Source organism: Dermacentor andersoni, chromosome 10 (assembly GCF_023375885.2).
Source record: "Dermacentor andersoni chromosome 10, qqDerAnde1_hic_scaffold, whole genome shotgun sequence".
Lineage (NCBI taxonomy): Eukaryota > Metazoa > Arthropoda > Arachnida > Ixodida > Ixodidae > Dermacentor > Dermacentor andersoni.
The window spans coordinates 44,268,532-44,288,729 of record NC_092823.1 but is presented as its reverse complement, the minus strand read 5'-3'; the positions used below and the strand labels follow the sequence as shown (position 1 = coordinate 44,288,729).

General features: G+C 42.5%; 1 protein-coding gene across 3 annotated transcripts in view; it reads left to right on the top strand.

The window, feature by feature from the left end:
* LOC126543396 (ubiquitin-like modifier-activating enzyme 1) overlaps window positions 1-20,198 on the top strand; it is a 99,492-nt gene that overhangs the window by 46,473 nt on the left and 32,821 nt on the right. For all 3 annotated transcript variants that reach the window (XR_008608808.1, XM_055062216.2, XM_055062217.1), the window contains 5 exons: window positions 2,099-2,295; window positions 9,479-9,543; window positions 12,015-12,066; window positions 13,882-14,028; window positions 17,184-17,258. Coding sequence is in view for 2 of the 3 variants with exons in the window: in XM_055062216.2 (XP_054918191.1) it covers window positions 2,099-2,295; window positions 9,479-9,543; window positions 12,015-12,066; window positions 13,882-14,028; window positions 17,184-17,258 (536 nt within the window). In the remaining variant the exon portion in view is untranslated. The remainder of the gene's footprint in view (window positions 1-2,098; window positions 2,296-9,478; window positions 9,544-12,014; window positions 12,067-13,881; window positions 14,029-17,183; window positions 17,259-20,198) is intronic.

The following is a 20,198-nucleotide window of genomic DNA, read 5'->3' as shown; positions in this document are numbered from 1 at the left end:
CACCATGGTTGCTTAGTGGCTTTGGGGTTACGCTGCGAAGCACGAGGTCACGAGATCAAATCCCAGCCATGGCGGCCGCATTTCTGTGGGGGCGAAATGCAAAAACACCTGTGTACTTAGATTCAGGTGCACGTTAGAGAACCCCAGCTCGTCAAAATTAATCCAGAGTCCTCCACTACGGCATGCCTTATAATCAGATCGTGGTTTTGGCACGTAAAATCCCATAATTTAATTTAATATTTTAAGTTTGTGGTAACGAGGCTCGTTGAAGAGCGGCAAATTAGTAGCACACACCCGTAATACAGGTTGGCAGGAAACGGCTTGACTAATAAGCAGCACGTATGCAGATACCCATGACCCAAGTCGGCCCGATGACTGGTTTCGAACCTGGTTGCCTCATCGCAACAGTGCGATGCTCTAACCACTAGACCACAGACTACCCAGTGGTGCAAGTTGGCAGGAAAAAGGTTATAGGCATTGGCAGACAGACGGCTCCCAGAAAGTGTGTGAAATACACTAATAATGCTAAATGTATTCAAAGTCAAAGTCAAAGACGTGCAGCAATGCGTGATGCGACATCATCTCGGAGGCCATTAGTTTCAAGTGCTGCAGTCGTTGCCACTTGCCATCAGAGAAAAGGGGCATCCTCAAAACTTTTTCGCTACACTAAGTTGATCGCAAGTGCTTAGTTTATTCCTCCACTTGAAATTTTCATCATAAAAGTTGCAGCCATGGACAAGGAAACACAGACAACTATTCGCATTCACACACTAGGACAATGATAAGCGCCTCTGGTTACCTGACATGCCCAAGGACATGCCCAGCATGGACATGCCATGCTGATGTTTTGTGACTGCGTGCATGGTTACCACCCGTTGTGTACAACACAGTCCAGTGTTAAAGTGAACTCATGAGCATACAACACATGCGAATTTTTCCCCCTGGCAATTGTACAACCATTTTAATCTGCAACATACAACTTGTGGTTGTATCTTTTTACACACAACTCTGCAGCGCACCGACAACAGCATCGGCTGGCAGTTGCAGCTAAAAAGCACCGGCAGAACGAGAGCCACACATTAGAGCTTCTCCTTTAGCAGTGGACAAAGCTGTATACTCTGTGCCAGTATAAAATGGAACAGCAGATTTGTGTTCAGAGCCGGTAATTTTCCCTGTGTGTGCTTGTGATGAGGAAAAGTTCCATGAGCAGAATTCTTAACAAGAGCGCCACATAATACCGCGTGTACATACTCGCTTGAGAGCCACACTTCTTTTCGCAAACTTGACGAGCTGTGTCCCTTACACAGGGGCAAGCCATCACTGTCCAGTTCTTCCGGTTGTGCATAATACGCATATTTCCTTTGTGCAAAAAGAGCAAACACTATAGTTTCCATAACGCATTTCTTTATGCATGCTTGCATGCCACACAGCTGGTGTCCATCTAGTCCTCGATGCTGTCGCTGTCACCGCAGGTTCAGTTCGAGAGCACACTTGTGAATACAGTCGTCCTCAGTGGCCTACAGATGGTTATGTATGTGTAGATAGGGCTGTGATGTCAAAAGTTTTTGCAATAGTGTTTGAAGACAGCACACACAAGCAGCAGCGACGGTGTCTTCAGTCGTCCAACCAGCATCTTCAAATTCATTTTTCCACTTTCTTTTTTCAAATCTTGGACTGCCAAGCTGGGAGTGCGCCACTTACATAAATGCCGCCCTTAGTCTAGTACAGTTCGTTATAATGAACTGAACTTATAATGTATAACTATGCATAATGAACTGCCTGGTTCATTATAACGAAATTCCATACAACACAAAAGTAGCTCTGTTTAATCCAATATGCATTATAAACAATACATATTTTAAGCTGTATGGAGGTGAGACCCGTTTTTATTTAATTCGTTATATCCAATAATTTGTTATATCCATGTTTGTTATATCGAGGTTTGACTGTGTACATGGTATCAGTGAGGTTCTGACTTGCACGCTTGCAAGAATCACTGTTTCAACACAGATGATGTGGTGGTCCATTTAACATTGGGGGAGAGAGTACGTGCACTGCACCGAGGAAACAACGGAAGTGAACCATGCCGTTGTCGCAGGCACCTATGTGGACAGCCGGTGCGTTCAGCTCGGCAAGCCGCTGCTCGAGTCGGGCACCCTGGGCACCAAGGGCAATGTCCAGGTGGTGGTTCCCCACCTGTCCGAGTCATACTCGTCATCGCAAGACCCAGCCGAGATGTCCATCCCCATCTGCACTCTCAAGCATTTTCCCAATGCCATCGAGCACACATTGCAGGTTCGTGATGACGCCTTGCTCAGATTGAGTAGTTGAGTTTACTTCGCCGGTAACTATGTGACACCCTTATAGGAACCCCAAAGCGAAGCACTAAATCAGTTTACATTGACAAAGTTAGTATTCTTTAAGAACTCTTTTCATTGACTTGGTGGCAGCATGTTGATTATTAGAAAGGAAAGGAAGGTCAAAGTTCCATATCTTGAATATGGAACTTTTCTCTAAGCTCTATGATGTCACACAAAGGAACCAGGCTCGTAGAATATTCCGAAATGGTGTTTGTCATTGTGCCTTGTTTCATACTCTATAAAAAAAAAATTTATCTCCAATACAAGTGGCGGAACTTCAAGTGCGACGTCATGGATTTCGAAGTATTTTATCGCATTTGGACCATCGTGGCTCTGTAAATGTTCTTAAAACTTCCACGGTTCAGTCTTTGGCTCTTTTGGACTGTGATGTAGTCCATCTTATCGAATAAAAATTTACTAGGGCTGAGCAGACACCGTCAAAATCATAGCATCAGGGCAAGCTGGTGCAGAAATGTCAGTGCAGCGTCGCCACTTCGTCTTTCATTTTTTGCATATTTTCTGGCTTACCTTGCCTTCTGTCAATATAAGGGTGCCATTTTGGAGGTTCTGGAAACCTAATTTACTAACACCTCACCTAACTTAATTTACTAATACAGCTGAAATAATTTTTTCTTTGGTGTCCCTTTATAAGCTAACTTGCAACAAAGCCTCAGTGAATAAATTGCTTCAACTGTGTAAGTGGCAGATAGTGGCTAGCATAGCCTCATTCTGTCCTATTTCTTTTCTGGTGTATCACACAAGAATGAAAATGGTGCTTGATCAGGCCCCCGGACACTCGCAGCAGACTATAGCCTGCATGGCATGGCATGGCAAGAACTTTATTTTAGTCCAGAGAAACTAGGGTCCGAGGGCACAAGCCCCCAGGCTAAGTCGGTGGCTCCGCCCACGTAGGCACCGATAGGCCAAAGGCTTTCCCGATGTCGTGAGCTCTCCGGACGGCCAGGTAAATTTCTTGACATTTGTCTCCTATGCCACAGTTGGCATGGAGTGTCAATGATTTGGTTTCTTGCATAAGTCGTAATGTGCTGATCTGTAGTACTTACAAAACAATGAATCAGCACCATGCACAATCTCTTGTGTTGGTTAACTATCCGGTTTCGACGATGACCTCAAAGCAGTCATAGTTCATTTTATCACACAAATGTATTACCGTTGAACGTAGGTACAGCAGCATCAACATTCATACAGTGTAAATGGATACTTTACTGCCATTTACTGTGCATAAAGAAAGCATGCGCCCATATTTTACGCATACAGAGCTCATAAGTATGGTAAGAATTCGCTTGTTGCCTGCACCTGTTTTGCAGTGAAGGCACACTTCAGGAGCGCCTACCGGTGAGATTAGTTGTGGACTTTAAAATAATTTTTTTTGCCTCAAACAAAATTTACTCGAAGAAATTTCTAGATCACAAAACAAAAGGTTGTTGCATATAATGAGCTACTTCACGTATATTTATGTGGAGTGCCTTAATTCTTAATTTGTGTCTGAACATCATGACAAAGGGACTTTTTGCCATATTCGGAAGTAATTTTATGCAAAGGTACTTATATTTAGCATAAGTTATAGCAACAGGGAGAAATAGAAAAATATTGGGGCTGAAACATTTACGATTTTTATGCAAGGAAGTTCTGAAACTGCAAAATTTTTGCTTTTTTACTTAGCCAATGAAATGCAGAAAATTCATAAATGTGTTAAGCTCTATGTTGATGAGCAAAACATGAACAAGGCATTCCCTGTCTTTTCTCTAAGCTCTATGATGTCACACAAAGGAACCAGGCTCGTAGAATATTCCAAAATGATGTTTGTCATTGTGCCTTGTTTCATACTCTATAAAAAAAATTATCTCCAACCAACTTTTTGCTTCTTCATGGAAACTTAAAGAATGCTTACGCTGCCAAGACTTTTTTTTAATAGTACTTTCAAGAAACTTCATTCACACACTTGCCGACTAGCCCAACTTTTTCTAAGAGAATCAGCAATAGTCACTTTTGGGGTCTGGGACGTTTCACGTGGAATGACCCTTATACAGTCGAACCTCCATATATCGAACAGCGCGGTGATCATGAAGTAGTTCGATATAGACAGAATTCAATAAATAAAATCACGTAAAAAATGTGTCACGTAAAACACGTAACAGACACGTAAAACACGCAGAAAAAAACACGTAGAACATGTAAAAGAATGCACAAAAAACCAAGGGCACAATCAGGGATCGCTGTTTGAAGCGCGCGTTTGGTTGCACCGCGCGCACTTTAGGGTCGAAATTACTAAAGTTTGGGCCCATATAAATGTATGGGCACTGGCCGAGACCTTCGGTCAGGATCGAATTAACTGAAAAATCTAACTGGCGTTGAATTAATGGAAGTCGACTGTATACATTTTTCGCAGTACTACATTAGGAGGTCCTGAAGTAGGAGCTGTCTGGAGGACCTCCTTTTATACAGTGTGTACAGTCATAATTACATATGCAACAGCTTGATTGCTTTGATAGTATACATAGTATAAAAGTACTGATAAACAGTCAAACCTTGATATACCGAACACGGATATATCGAATTATTGCATATATGGAACACTTTCTGTGTCACCTAGAAAATCGCATGCATCTTTAATTTTTTATTTCGAACGTGAAATGGATATATCAAACTCCGCCACCCTAGACCACGTGTGCTCTGTTGACAGGCGTCGAGCTTTCCCGCAACACCCTCGAAGATAGTGGCGGCACAATAGGCATTCCCAACTGCTGCGCACTTAGCTGCACACATTGATCGCACCAAGGGTGCCATTTGAATGTAGCGGTGTACAAACGAGGCAGCTTGGCTAGTTTGACAATGTCAACGAAGCATTGCATTTGCCGCACTGACTCCTCTTCAGCGCCTAGGTTGCGATGACCAACGTTACTAAACTAGCTTCAGTTTTCAAACTTGACGCCATTGCGTGGAACCGCTACCGGCCCGCGCCTTCGTGGCGCTGCAGTCGCACCCGGCTTCACTTCCTCACCAGCCTGCTACGCGGGCGGGCCGGACTAAGCACGCAGTGCAGCGTTGGTGTATTCTGTGGTTCGTTGTTGACGGCGAATTTCAGCAAGCATGTCATCCGCGAAACTGTAGCCCTCACTGAGTTTGTTAAGAATATGCCAACGTGCTCCGTACCTGGCTGCATAGGCGGCTATCGGAACAATGTCGACAGTTCAGCGCGCCACTTCTTCTGTGCTTACAGCAATGCAACGCTTCGCTCGGCGTGGAACAGAGCTATTCCTCGTGCCGACCGGGAACTCTGCAAAATCCACGGCACGCCCTTGTGCCACTGCTCCCGCGTTTGTCGTCGTCTTCCACAGCTGGCTGCGTTGCCGTTCATCATTCCAGCGTAGAATTTCACTTCTCTTTAGTCGTTGTAATGGGGAGGCGACGTTTACGGGGGTATGAACCATTGCTTATGGGAGAATGAGCCACTCATTGTCTTACGTAACGGACAGATTTAATATTGAATAAATTTAATTTCGAAGAATCACAAGCAGCAAATGGCGGGCGAAGGCTGCTAACCAAGCCGCCAAGCAAACTCGAGAGATCAAACGCGAGCGACAACGGTGGACTGCGGGCATACCGTCAGTGACGTCGTTCTCTCCGTCGCAGCCGAATTATCCTCAATGCCGCGACCATAAAAACAGCGTCCACCGTGGAAGCGGAAGAGACTGCCATTGCTTTGGCCATCATGAATCCCTCCGTGCAAACTATCATAAGCGACTCCAAAAGGGCAATAGTCAACTTTTCGAGAGGCAGCATAGGCGTCTGTGCAGCGCGCGTCCTACAAATGAAAATGCTGTTGAACTCGTATGAGTCCCGGCCCATTTGGGGAATCAAGGGAATGAGGAGGCACACTGGGTAGCCCGAGGTCTAATCAACTGGGAGGTGCGCTCCTCAGACTCGGATCCCATGGATGAGACGCCGTTGACATACCACGAGATAACAAACTACTACGAACAAAAACGGCGAATCTACCCACCTGCAAACGCAAGCCTCACGCGAGCGCAAGCCTCGATCCTGCGTCGAATCCAAACTAAGTCGTTCCCCAGCCCACATTGGCTGGCCATAATTACCAACGGGCAACGGAACCCAATATGTCAAAACTGCACAAATCAAACATTGGCTACCCAAAATCACATTCTTTAGGGGTGCGAGGGCTTACTCCCTCCCAGGTCGCTCCTGCCAGCTCCCTCACAACAGACGTGGGAGGAGCTGCTCAGAACGCCGGATGAAAAACTACAAAAAGCCCTCGTTGCCTGGGCCGAAAGGGTCGCTCCTCATGAGGGGCCATCCTAGGACTCGGGCCTGCCAGATCATAACTGAGCAGAATATCAATAAAGTTGTTACCACCACCACCACCAGCCGATTGTGTGTGTAACCTCATAATTGATAAATACTTCAATGAACCCTCAGGATTAACCCAGTGATAAACACAGGGACCGCACGTTTCAGCTTCGCTGGTTAACCATCTTCACGGAGTGGAAGAGCCGACAATTTTATATTTCTTTTTGTTCTTTTTTTTGTGTGTGTGTGTGCTCAGACTGACCTCATCTTTCTTTTTGTAGTGCTTCTTTGGCATGGCGAGAAGCTTCGGTGGGGATAAAGATCATCCCACAATCACGCACTTTGGCCAGATCGTCAGGCTCCTGAATCTAAACTGCACGAAACGTTAAGACGACAGGAATAAACACATGGCATTTAGAAACGCAGCTTCTGCGCTTCGCTGTATGCGGTTCTTCCTTTCGTATAGTTTACCCTTCTTTCAATATGAACCAACTGGCCCGATAAATCTTATTGGTGTAGATGGATACCGCTTTCTCATGGTGTCACCAATTCGGACAAGTGAGAACGCCAGCAAGCGTGAAGCGCAAACTGCCCTTCCGCACGACCTCAGTGCCGCAGCGAGGCATCTGCAGTGGAGCTCGATGGAATGGCGCTGCCATCTGGCGGCTGTCACAGAAGTGGTGACAGCGGCTGTAAGCGCGCGGGCAGAGAGTTTTACAACTGAAGCTAGTCTAGTAACGTTGGCGCTGACTTTGTCAGCCAGCAGCGCGCAGTTGATTGCACTGCATAGGCCGCAACTATTTCGTCAGCCACACGAAGACGGCGCCCCTATCATGGTGCAGTAAATACTCACTTGAAGCTTCACACAAAGTACTTATTTGACTGAAAGTACTGCAGCAGTGTAGCCAGCTTCTTATTGGCAGCCACATTCTTAAACAGAGTCCTCAACATAGTCTAAAAAATCCACAAGCGATAGGTCGCTGGCGTAAAAGGACCAAAGCAGCTACAGCCTCAGTTGTAGTCGGGAGCGGGGCAACATCAGCGCTTGCGGGATCAACCTCGGCAGCGTCTTCGTTTGGCTGCTACTTCTGCTGCGATCTCCACGTCCGTCAGTTGAAGCAATTTGAAGCACGGTCAATAACGAGTTATTAAGTGGCGTCTGCCAAGGCGGCTATGAGTGAGCCCAGTGAGCGCGCACTGTCGCATATCTTTGCAGATCCAAACCACCAGTTCTCATCGAGGCGCGGCACTGAAGAGGAGTCAGTACGGAAAATGCAATGCTTCGTTGACACTGTCGAACTAGCCAAGCCACCTCGTTTGTACACCGCTACATTCAAATGGCACCCTTGGTGCGATCAATGTGTGCAGCTATAAGTGCGCGGCAGTCGGGAATGCCTACTGTGCCACCACTATCTTCGAGGGTGTTGCGCCCATGTGCTTAGACTTAGGTGCACGTTAAAGAACCCCAGGTGGTCGAAATTTCCGGAGTCCTCCACTACGGTGTGCCTCATAATCAGAAAGTGGTTTTGGCACGTAAAACCCCATAATTTAAAAGAAACAAAGAAGAGGGTGTTGCGGGAAAGCTTGACGCCTGTCAACAGAGCACACGTGGTCTAGGGTGGCGGAGTTCGACATATCCATTTTACGTTCAAAATAAAAAATTAAAGATGCATGCGATTTTCCAGGTGATATAGAAAGTGTTCCATATACACAATAATTCGATATATCCGTGTTCGGTACATCAAGGTTTGACTGTTTATCAGTACTGTTATACTATGTATACTGTCAAAGCAATCAAGCTGTTGCATATGTCATTATGACTGTACACACTGTATCAAAGGAGATCCTCCAGACAACTCCTACTTCAGGACCTTCTAATAAAGTAGTGCAAAGAAATGTGTACAGTCGACTTCCATTAATTCAATGCCAGTTAGATTTTTCAGTTGATTCGATCCTGACTGAAGGTCTCGGCCAGTGCCCATACATTTATATGGGCCCAAACTTTAGTAATTTTAATCCTAAAGTTGTACTTTGCCGAATAATTTGAACTCGATCAGTCAGCAGGCATGCACCTAACCCCTATGGTGACCCCTGCAGTGACCCCTTTAGTGACAGTGACCCCTTTAGGCGGAGCTTAGGAGACTGAATGCGTTGAGCACACTTTATCTTTCGTGAAAAATGACTATTTTTGCCCTGCCTAAGAAGATTTACAATCAGTAACTACAGTAGCTTACAGTGCCTTGTTACGGTACTTGCCCAATTCTTGCCCTCTTTGGTTATCTGGGTTTTTTTCTTCAAGAAAATCTGGCTGTATATTGCCTGCGGGGTTCAATTGCACATTAAACCAAAACCACCTTTGTGAAGTTTGTGTGGTTTACCACGTAACAAGTATGTATTGCGGGGAAAGCTGACTTTAGGAAAATGTTCATTCTGCAACATTTATTAGAACCTCACCCCTATTTCTCTTGCTAAAAAAAATGAACTGTGCTTTAGATTTTTACTTTGCTGAAGAGCTTTAATGTCGTTCCGACATTATTTTTCTACATTGGACACATAGAAAATGGGTGCGCATTAGGTTCGGGTGCATATTAGAATCGAGCAAATACTGCCAAATGAAGGAACACTGTGTTTCAAAATCTTTTTCTGTATTTTGTTTCATTTGACTTGCTAGATAATTAGATTTCATCAGTCCCATCAGAGTCTAATTAATGGAAGTTATATGTGTTTTTTTTTCTGTGCTGTACGAATAATCTTAAAACTTCAGTAAATGTATTTTTTTCTCTTGACAGTGGGCCCGTGATGAATTTGAAGGCCTGTTCAAGCAGACGCCTGAAATTGCACACAAGTACCTGGAGTGAGTCTCTTCTGATGCATCTGCTGTTGACTTTTACACTTTTACAGGAAGCTTTGGCTTGGAGTGAACTCAGATTTTGCTATTCAAATACAGTTAAACCGCGATACAACGAACGTCAATGTAACAAAATTCTCTATATAAAGAAGTATTTAACTTTTCATAACCTCTTGTTCATAGAACACCATGTATTCAGAACCTCAATATAACGAAGTGTGTTTGTATGTGATTTCACTATAAATAAATTTCGCTTCCACAGCAAAAGAATGCCGAGACAATAAAACTTCTATGAACTCAGATGGTCAAAATGATTGAATTAAAAGCGACTGCTTGCAAACACACCTTTCAAATCTCACGCGGCACAACAAGAGCAACTGCGAAGTGAAGCTACATCACATTCCCTATAATGTCCAAGTGCAGTGAGATCCTATCACACCCCACGCACTTATGCTTTAAATACGAGTGAAAGTGTCCGAGAGTGAGAGAGAAAGATGGTGGCTTCACGCACAAGTACCGCCTCCCCGCGCGAACAAATGGAGAGAGGGGGATGGGAGCTAGCTCGCAGTAACGCAATCAAGTGCACGTGAGAGGCGGGGCAGGGGAAGGAGGGGGGGTAAGCGGGCGCGCGTCTCGATTTTTGGCACATGTTTTGCCCGTGGCTGTAAAGTGCGGCTTAGTGATACGCAGCCGCGCACCCTGCTTTATATGTAATCTGCCGCGTGTGCAAAGAGTGGGTGTACCGAGACGGCGTGACATCATGTAAGCTGTCTTCGCACACGTCTGGTATTGAAGGTCGCATAATATAGTGTTTCGGTGACCCATTGGAGCGAGAGGTAGACAAAGCCTTCGCTCCCTGCTGTCGGTGCTTTTCATGATAGCGTTGTCACAGTGCGGGCAACGCTGTCGGCTGCGGGGACGGAGCACACGTGAGAGCATGGCTGGCTTCGCTTAATTCCTACCGCCTATGCAAAGATATCGTTGACTTGAAACTGTATCATTCGTCGCCGGCTCCCAATTTCATGAAATTGTTTTCTCATCCAAATTTACTTTTTTCGATTGCCTGATAATTTGCTCGATTCTGCGCCCCCTTTCCGTGTAAGAAAAATTTATCGGCGACTGTACTTATTTACATAAAAAGGTCGAATTTCAATACATTGAAATTTCAATATAATAAAGCAAATTGCCAAATTTAACCTACTTCGTTATATGGAGGTTTAACTATACATGCAAAATACATCTCTCATGAAACAACCGTTAAACCAGTCTCAATTTAATCCATTGCATTTGAGAGAGAAAATTAACTTCTGGCAACTTTAGCAAGCAGAATTTTGATTTAGGACCTTAGAAGTGTTTTTAGAAAAGTTGCAAAATATTGGCAAGTAGCAAAAAAACATAGGTGCACGAAGTTTACAAATCTGTAACTTTGCTGCATTATCAGATATTGCAGATCTGTAAATGGCATCTATTTAAGAGGATCTTGAGGACGAATTTGATATATGAATTTATAGCTTATGGGAAGTTGTTAAAATGACTACATGGATTTTGCAAAAGCACTACTCACAATTTAGTGGTGTATTTCAGAGCAATGTATAATACATCAATTGTGTCCACTTTTAGTGAAGTTTACAAAATTGGAATGTGATATCTTTTTTATTGTTGAGTTCATGTTTTAACTCAACTTCTTTTCTTCAATTTTTAATAATTTTTCTTACAGATATGTGACATAAATTAAAATTGAATTCCTACACTTACTTGAGTTCAACCTTTTCTTTTAACTACAACAAACTTCATCATAATCAGTGCTGTGGTTACTGAGAAAATCAACTTATCTGTTCTCATGCGTTGAAATAGGAGCACCTGAGATATGTACCTACTTTCGCTCATGTACCTACCTCTCTACATGTCTGCCAACTCTCCCAAATTCTTCTTTAAGTTTACAAATTTGGGCTTGTTCTACGCCTTTAGCAATGTTGCATCAAGCATTACGAAAAACAAATTCTCTTCACGAAAAAGTTTCACTCGTTTGTCTCCGACCACATCCTTGGAAGTCGGGGAAAGGATAAAAGAAGGGTCTTTATTTCGAGCAAGCTTATTCAGACTAAATTCCTGAAGTGAACAAAATTGGCAGCAGCATAGTTGATGAAGAAGTCAGTGGGATCAAAAACTGTGTTTCTTGTCAATATCTGCCGATCTAAATTTGCTGCTGCTTGTGGGCTGCATCTAAAAGCTACGTCATCATTAATAAGGTGCATGTGTATACCACAAAAAGGTGCGTGCTTGAGATAAACATTTAAAAAATGGCACTCTACCCTGCCCCCCCTCCAATTACTTATGGTGTCAGCAAGATTTTTACTAATTTTAAATTTTGCAGTTTGGTAAGTATGCACATATCAGCGTGTCACCTAATGTTTCGTTCGACAAGCCACCATTGGTGTTTGTGTTGGACCCTTTCCAATTTGTTGGCTGTTTGCCAGAGATCCCAGATCATTTGTGAAGAAGACGCTAAGCCTCTCAGGTGACGAACCAGTAAGAATTGTGGCTTTTTCTTCTACTCCTTTGTTCTTCTTGTGCAGTATTACTAGTTCGTTTTTTTGCACTGGACCGGTCACTAGCCATTTTGGCTGTCGGTCCAAATATCCCTGTATTAACTTTTCCTAATCATGTAGTAAGGTTTTCTTTTGACTGATTGATTGATTGCTTAGATAATTAAGCATTGGTATTCCTGCAGAGACAACGAAGATACATGCATGCAAAGTAGTAGTTGTGTTCTTGTCTGCATTGAATACGACCGTTAGGGAGGACACTAGTATTGATAACAATTACTTTATTTCTTTATCAATATTAATGAAGTTTTACACTCCTGTTAAGTATTTTGCACCGATTTACTTTGCACCGATTGCACCGATTACTTTTGGTTTAGGTCAGTTAGTTCATGACAAATTGACATTTCACATCCATTGTTTGAGACCACAATGGAAATTAAAATGTCATCTCATTATTTCTAAGGCATGATTGATAGCCTAAGAGTAAGAAATGAACTTTTGGAAGCAGTTTTTTTTTTTTCTCTTGTTAGCTATTTACGGTGCATTGAAATTAAGCTCTCAATATTTAGCAGAAGCGTAAAGTGTAATTCGTAGTTCGCAAGATGAAAACAAGAAAGAAAAGCTCCCGATATTTTAGGTCTCACCTTTCGGCTGTCTAACCATGCTTTAGAAATACAACTTTCTTATTGTGCCATTTTACTCCCCGTTACGAGATCTAAAGTGTTACAAGTGAAGTGTGAATTATCTTAGGAACTAACTGACCTGCGCCAAACGTAATTGTATATTTGAAACCAGTGCAAGAAAATTAATACAAATGTAGAAAGAAGAAAAGAAAATGTAAAGTTGACGTAAAGTAAAAAAAAAAAACTAGTGAACGGTTTCAATACCAGTGTTTTTCTTCCTCTATATGTTATGCAGCCCAAATTGCTGAGTCACTGGCTGTAGCAGTGCACAAGACTGGAAGGTTAAAAGTGCATGCTGCCAGGAAAATTTACATATAAGCTACAAAAGCTGCAAAAGCTTTACAAAAGCTACATATAAGCGCTGTTGAGATATGTTTTTAGAAAAGAATGCAAGAAAGCAGAGCAGAAGCGACGGTTTTATATTGCAGTTTACCGGGCTGTTGGGCCGTTTTAAGGTAATGGTGGTATCATTGGGAATTGCATGTAGGAATTGTAATTGCTTGTGACATGTCGCATTACTAGGAACAGTTTGTGCTGTGTTGCTAATCGCTGTTTATATTGAACCAATCACTAGCTGTTTAGGCTGTTAGTCCAGACATCTCTGTGCGAGTTTTTCCTAATGAATAATGATGTAATAATGTCTCTCTTGATTAATTGATTTGTCCCATCTTTGCGCTGGCCGTAGCAATATTATTGTCATGTTGCAGTGACAGGGAAGAATAAAATGCTGCAGAGAGCAATGTGTGTGTGTGTGATATGTCCACTTGACTCACCCAACAAAATATTCTCGCTGGGAGTTTTCCTTCGAGGACCTTCACGAGTTGCATGGGGTTTTGAGGTAAAACAGCAGTTTACTTTTTTTATAAATCTGTACTCATACAAGCGCATGCTTGCAGGAGTTTTTAACCTGCTCATTTTTTGCGTCCACGTGTCCTCACGATCTCCGTCTGCGTTCCTCTTCAGTGCTACTTTGCAATATCACTGATTATTACAAACTGCAGTGATGTGAGTAACGCGTGGCGAGGAGGAAAGTGTGCTACGAGCGGGATTCTGCAAAAGTTTGTCTGCTACAGTTCTTCTGCTACAAGTGTGCTGTCACAAAACTAACTGCGCAGGCAGAGGTGTTTACAAGCGTGAAGAAGCAGCTCGTAGATGAGCGGCCCACGTCTTTTGCTGACTGCGTGGCCTGGGCCAGGCTCCACTTCCAAAACCAGTACAGCAACCAGATCCGGCAGCTCCTTCACAGCTTTCCCAGGGACTACGTAAGGCCCGGCCTCTTGGGTTTTCAGTGGAACAGTTGCGATGACTCGATGCCTATGGCATACTGCTTGCTGAGCTGAATGTCACAGATTGGAACACACAGACTAACACTTTTGCACAAATTATATCAACTACACATACCTTTACACCCTGCTCTAATTTTAGGTGATGATCCGCTAGTCCCATTATGTGACGTCCGTAAATTTCTAGATGACACTGGATTTTTACATAAAATATAGATTATTAACAAAATTTTCCTTCATAAACTGGATTTCAAAACACCTCGTGTTTGGCGCAGCATAGCCTTAGCCGCTTTTGCACCATTAAACCCCATTTAACTAACTAACTGAATGTCACAAGCTAAATTCCGGGCCATGGCGACCGCATTTTTATAGAGGCGAAAGGGAAATATCGTATTCGTTTGGTTCCAGGCCGTTAGTTCTTTTGGTTTTGTTTTGTACATGTGTCAAGAAGCTCTTAGGTCTGCTTATATTCGACGATTTCACTAGAAGCTGTCACAACTAGAAAAATTTCGCACCACTGACGTCAATGCCAGAAAGCAGTACTGAAGCCTTTACTATCCGTTGCCGCAGCTGTGCAGTAATACAGCTTACTGTAATGGTGTGCTATTTTGACCGCACTGAAAACATACACACACACACATACATGCATACATACATACTGTCGTGAGCAAAAGCTTGGAGACTAGGGCATCAGCAAAAAATATAATACATTCAAGCGCAGTGCCCGCGGCCTGGAATTTGTTTAATACATTGTGTTGTACTGGTCAAAGATGTGCACTTCATTTCAGCCAGAATGCCCCGGCTGCTAAAAAAATGTGGCACCTTTGGCCCCCAAAGTTTTGCTCGCGACTGTGCATTGATTGATTCATTCGTTCATTCTTTCACACACACACACACACACACACATACATACATACATACATACATACATACATACATACATACATACATACATACATACATACATACAAACAAAAACCTTTATTTTCGATGAGCACAACAGTGTGTATTGTAGGCCAGCCAAAGCTTCAAGGGGTTTTGAAAGGCTGTGCCTGGCAGACACTAAGGGACAACTATTCACTTATTAAATGAAGTTAAACATAGATTGAGATATAGCAAAAACATTCGTAAAGAAGAGAAAGAAACACCCAATATATTGTGTGGAACGTGTCATCTCTCAAAGCTATATGAATCGTCAACTGACACATTTGATTAATCGTTTATGCTGAAACTGACTTAACATGAAAAATGCAAGGGAGTAACAGATTGAAGATATTTGAAGCATAATATCCAAGCATACGTTTGCCGTATTGGGTAAAACAATGTGATTTTATGTAACGTACCTATGGTCTGAAATTCACTTATAAACACTCACTGTGGCATTTATCATAGGCCCACTGTCACTTTGGGACTGCAAGTTACTGTCTGCTGCAAGTTACTTCTGAGATAGCGTATAGTCGGACGTTTGTTTTTATCACACTGCTGTGTAAGCTAAAGTAGGTGCGACAGATAATTTACTGAGGTGTGCTTCCACAGTGCATTCCTTTTTCTTCTTGTAATTATTGTGGACGTGAAGAACAGCATGCATATCTTTCTTCTTTTTTTCCGTGCAGCTCAGGAGTGCTGTTGAATTTTGTACAATGTGACCTTATGCTGTTTTGCCATAATTATAAGAGGAAGCTTTAGCTCGAGGATTCCCGTCTAAATACACGAGAATTGAAAAATTAATGTTTCTTGTCAACTACTTCTCCAAATTTGATGAGGTTTGCTGCATTTAGTAGAAATAGTAAAAAACCTAGGGACTGTTGGAAGAGAATTTTTCTTTAGGGTGTCTATATTTTAACGAAATTGCTGAAAATTGCAAATTTTCAGAAAGTGAAACTCTCGAGTTTACAACTCTGTGACTCAGCAATAAAAATTATATCACATTTCAGTGAATTGCATCTAATAGCACATCTCAAGCAAACATATCTGTTGTGTTATACATGGCTCTTAAATGCGCCGCTAATATGTGTGTAAAACTTTTGCAGAACCCTTGTAAACATTGTAACGAATTCCCGTAAGGCAAAAATTAATATATCAAACTAGTCCTCTTTGGATGTTTTAAAGGATGCAGTTTACAGAACTGTGATGCCTATTTTCACCACAGAGTTATGAATTTGTAAACTTCGTGCTTTATTTCTTTTTTCAAACGTGCCGACTTTCAGCGATTCTTCTAATAAATTAAGGCCCTAATTCGAAATTCCAGTTGTAACACTCACTATAATCTAACTTCCTCTCTCAAATGCAACAAAATCTCATCTAAACCGACCCATGGATTATCTCAGAAATGCATTTCTACTTTTTACATGTATTTGAATAGGCGGCATCGGAATCGGGCCTGAGCTAAAGCTTCCTCTTAAGTAATGCAGATGAACGTGAACTGGTTCCAATTGGTTTGAACCATTATTTATCGGCTCTGGAGTCGAACTAGACCTGAACCATTTCCTCTGAAGCTGAACAGAAACTCGAATGATGAAAGTTTCACTTCGATGCTTTTGTATCGGGGCCACTGCTTGCCAGCGTAATCAGTGGTGGCAGCCAGGCGGTAAAGGTTTTTCGTAATGTGATGTTGGAATGGTCAGTCACATCACAGACTGTGATTGAAAATGCTTCACGTTTTCATTGACTGCTTTTGATTATAAAACCATTAATTTGCAGCAAAATGCAACAACGCCATGTACTTTAATTTTGGTGCAAGTTAAAGAACCCAGGTGGTCAAAATTAATGCCAGGTTTCTCATTACTGCGTGCCTTATTACAAACAGATTGTGGTTCTGGCACGTAAAGCCCCAGAATTTAATTTCAAGTTTTGTCTTGCCGAGATATGTTGGTGGAAAACTTATTGCTTAGCTGCAATTGTTAGTGCTACGAGGCGTATGGGTGCTGTGATGTTCACCTAACTGCCTCCAAGATTGGCCCGCACTACAAACCACACTACAACCCGCACTCAAACACATATCCTGCCCACATCCTTGGCTTCATGAGGCAGCCTGGTCGCATGACATTTGGGACTCTCCCGTGTATGACATCACCAGTGGTGTTTTCAACACTGCTTGGTGTGATTCTCATTCTTTTTTTCTCCGCTTTTCGCAGTGTACCAGTACGGGGGCACCATTCTGGTCTGGCTTCAAGCGCTGCCCCCACCCCATTGAGTTTGATGCCGGCGAGGTGCGTACATCATTTTGGCGTCTCTGTTCTGGAATCACTACTCTTCATGCTACTTTCACTTGAGCATAATGTAACATACTCGGCATGATGTAATATAGCACATACTATAGGTATGTGCATACCTATAGTATGTGACCAGGACCTTGTCAGGCTCTTGCCTTTTGTCTTGGCACCCTCTTTTTGTTGAAAAGAAAATAAAGTTTCACTTTCATACCTGTCAATTGTTAAAGTTGCAGAATGCTACAGTTGAAGCCAGAAAATACTAAAATTTGGAGAATACTTCATTGTCCAGTGAGCAGGAAGAATAAGGTCAACCAAGGGGCCTGATTTCTTGTTTCTTGTTAGTTTCAACCATATGAAGCCAACAGGCAGTAAAGCAAAGGAAAGCATAGGGCGAATGACTGTTATGTTTAATTGAAACATGTGAATGATAAGGTGCAAGGGGGAATGAAAGTGGGCAAAAAGACAACTTGCTGCAGGTTGGTGCCGCACCAACATCTTTTGCATCACGTATGCAATGTTTTTCCATTAACTAACCCTTTGAGGGTCAAGGATGTAAATATACGGTGCCGCGAACAAGTCCAAAAATGGTAGATGCAGTATATTTATCATGCCGTCTGTAGGTTTAAAAAGCGTGCCAATTTCCTAACTTTTTCTTTTCTGTCATGTGCTGCCGCTATGTCAGAATACAGGGAATTTTTTTCGTACGCCTCCCTCTCTCGGTTTTCCTTTCATGGTTTGTTTTAGCGCTAGTTCGCCCCTATGCATCTATAGACTACCGCTCGCGCATTGGCCTAGGTGTTCTGTGGCCACGATTTTCTAGCAATGCCTTTTATGCTATTTCATTTCATGCTTTTCACGCCTTATGAGTGATGTAAAAGCAGCACTCCGCACACGTTATCAATGAGATCAGCTGATCATCGAGGGAAAGGCATCGCTACAAGATTGCGGCCTGCACCTCTTCCATTTTTATGCTGTCACGACAGATAGATGAAACTATCGTCAATGCATGCCCCGAGTTCTCATTGGCAACTACTAGATCGGCTAGGCTTCACTAGTCTTGGTTTCAAAGACAACGTGCTGGCAACATGTCAAAATGATAATATTGCTATTTCGGCTTGATTTAATGGCCAAATCAGCACAGGGTCGTGCAGTCGGAATACAAAATATTGTACGGCAGGCTGTAAGGTGTGTGAAATTTCAGCACGCACAAGTGAGAGTGCTTGTGATAAGAGTCCTGCGTTTTAATCCATGTTAGGTTAGGCTGGAGAAGATAAACATAAGCGCCTTATTAGCAACAGGTAAATAAAACAGAACACACCACTGAGTGCAAAAGTTCACTTATTTTGAGGCTTTCCCCTTCCACATCTGGGCAAACGCGAAACCGTCGCACGTGGAAGTTACATCGATCCAGCATCTTTTTCGAGCGGCCAAAAGCACAGTCAAATGCTGCCGGACTATTTGGCGCGGTTACGCATGTGCAGCAGCCATGTTCCCGTAGCTTTCCCTTCACGGCCACAGAAGGTTGTCCATGAGTATAAATTTCAGAATCTGACAGGTGGGAAATAATGCCAAACCTGACAATTAAACTGTGCGGACAGCGCCTGCTCTTTAATCTCGACGCTGTCTATGCCTGGAACGGTGATCGAGTTATGTGATGCACAGTCCTTTTGTCTTTCGCACAGGTGGGCCTTACAATAATTCGACTACCATGAGTTGGGACAGCCCTTCAGTGTACTGGAAAAAAACTGGAAAGCAAGACTTTCTATGCAATAAAAAAAAAAAGATTGCTGCAAAATACAGGTTCACTATTAAACTGAGAACCTCATTAGTGTTCAATACAATGGAACGTCACGAATTCGTTGGTTTCAGAGGGAAAAAAACCCTTGATTCCTTGCAACAAAATTTTATTGATAAAAAAAACATTTTCCAGACGTTCATGTACTAGAACTGAGCTGGCATACAAATTTGGTGGTCCGTTTATTTGATGGTCCCTTTAATTAGAGTAGACTATACTGTATATCTTGATTTCTGTGTACATTAGTTACTAATGGCTTGCTACATTCTTTCCATATAATCCTGGGAGATTCCCAAGCATGAACAGCACCAAAGTTTTCTTGCGCGAAATTTGTAAGCATTAGATTTTGTGCAAATTTTTCTAACATTCGATTCAATATTCGTCTTTTTTTTTTATTGATTCAATTTGAAGTTTATTATTGGGTATTCGCACTCCTCTAGTAATTACATGAAGTACAAATGCACAAAGTGTGACTTCTATGACCAGACTACTTGCGTAGCAGTCTTCCCGCGCTTTTAGTGCCAAAGGTTGCGTAGTCTTGAGTTTCGAATACGCACTATTTTTACATGCTCTTTATTCATTAGTCTTGCATTTCGGAGATACATTCAAGCGAGAGGCAGATGAAGTGTTCTCACCCCTTGGCCTGCATTCTTCATGCTAGCGTCATCCTTCTCCAGGTGACAGTATGATGATGAGTATGATGATGATGAAGTATGTACGAAAGCACCATAGGCTTCGCTTCGTACTGCCAATGTGAAGATATCATCAACACGACATGAAACCGCATTTTTGGTTGCCGCTCTCAAGTTCAGCAAAATAATTTTTTTCTCGTTAAAATTTGTTGTTTCAGATTGCCCGATGATTCTTGAAATTTTTCAATCCATTTCGTGTAAGAAAAGACTCTCGGCAACTGTACATATTTGCATAAAAAGGTTGATTTTCAACACACCGAAGTAAAATACCAATTTTACTGACTTCTTCATATTGATGTTTATCCTATGTATACGTAGTTACTGTATTGATGCTGCTGAAGCTGCGTCTGTCTGTTATTATCATTGCGGTTTTCAATATTTAGTTTTTTTTTATGTTGTATTCTATTCTCACCCTTTTGTCCCTTCCCTCTATAATGTACTGTACGTACC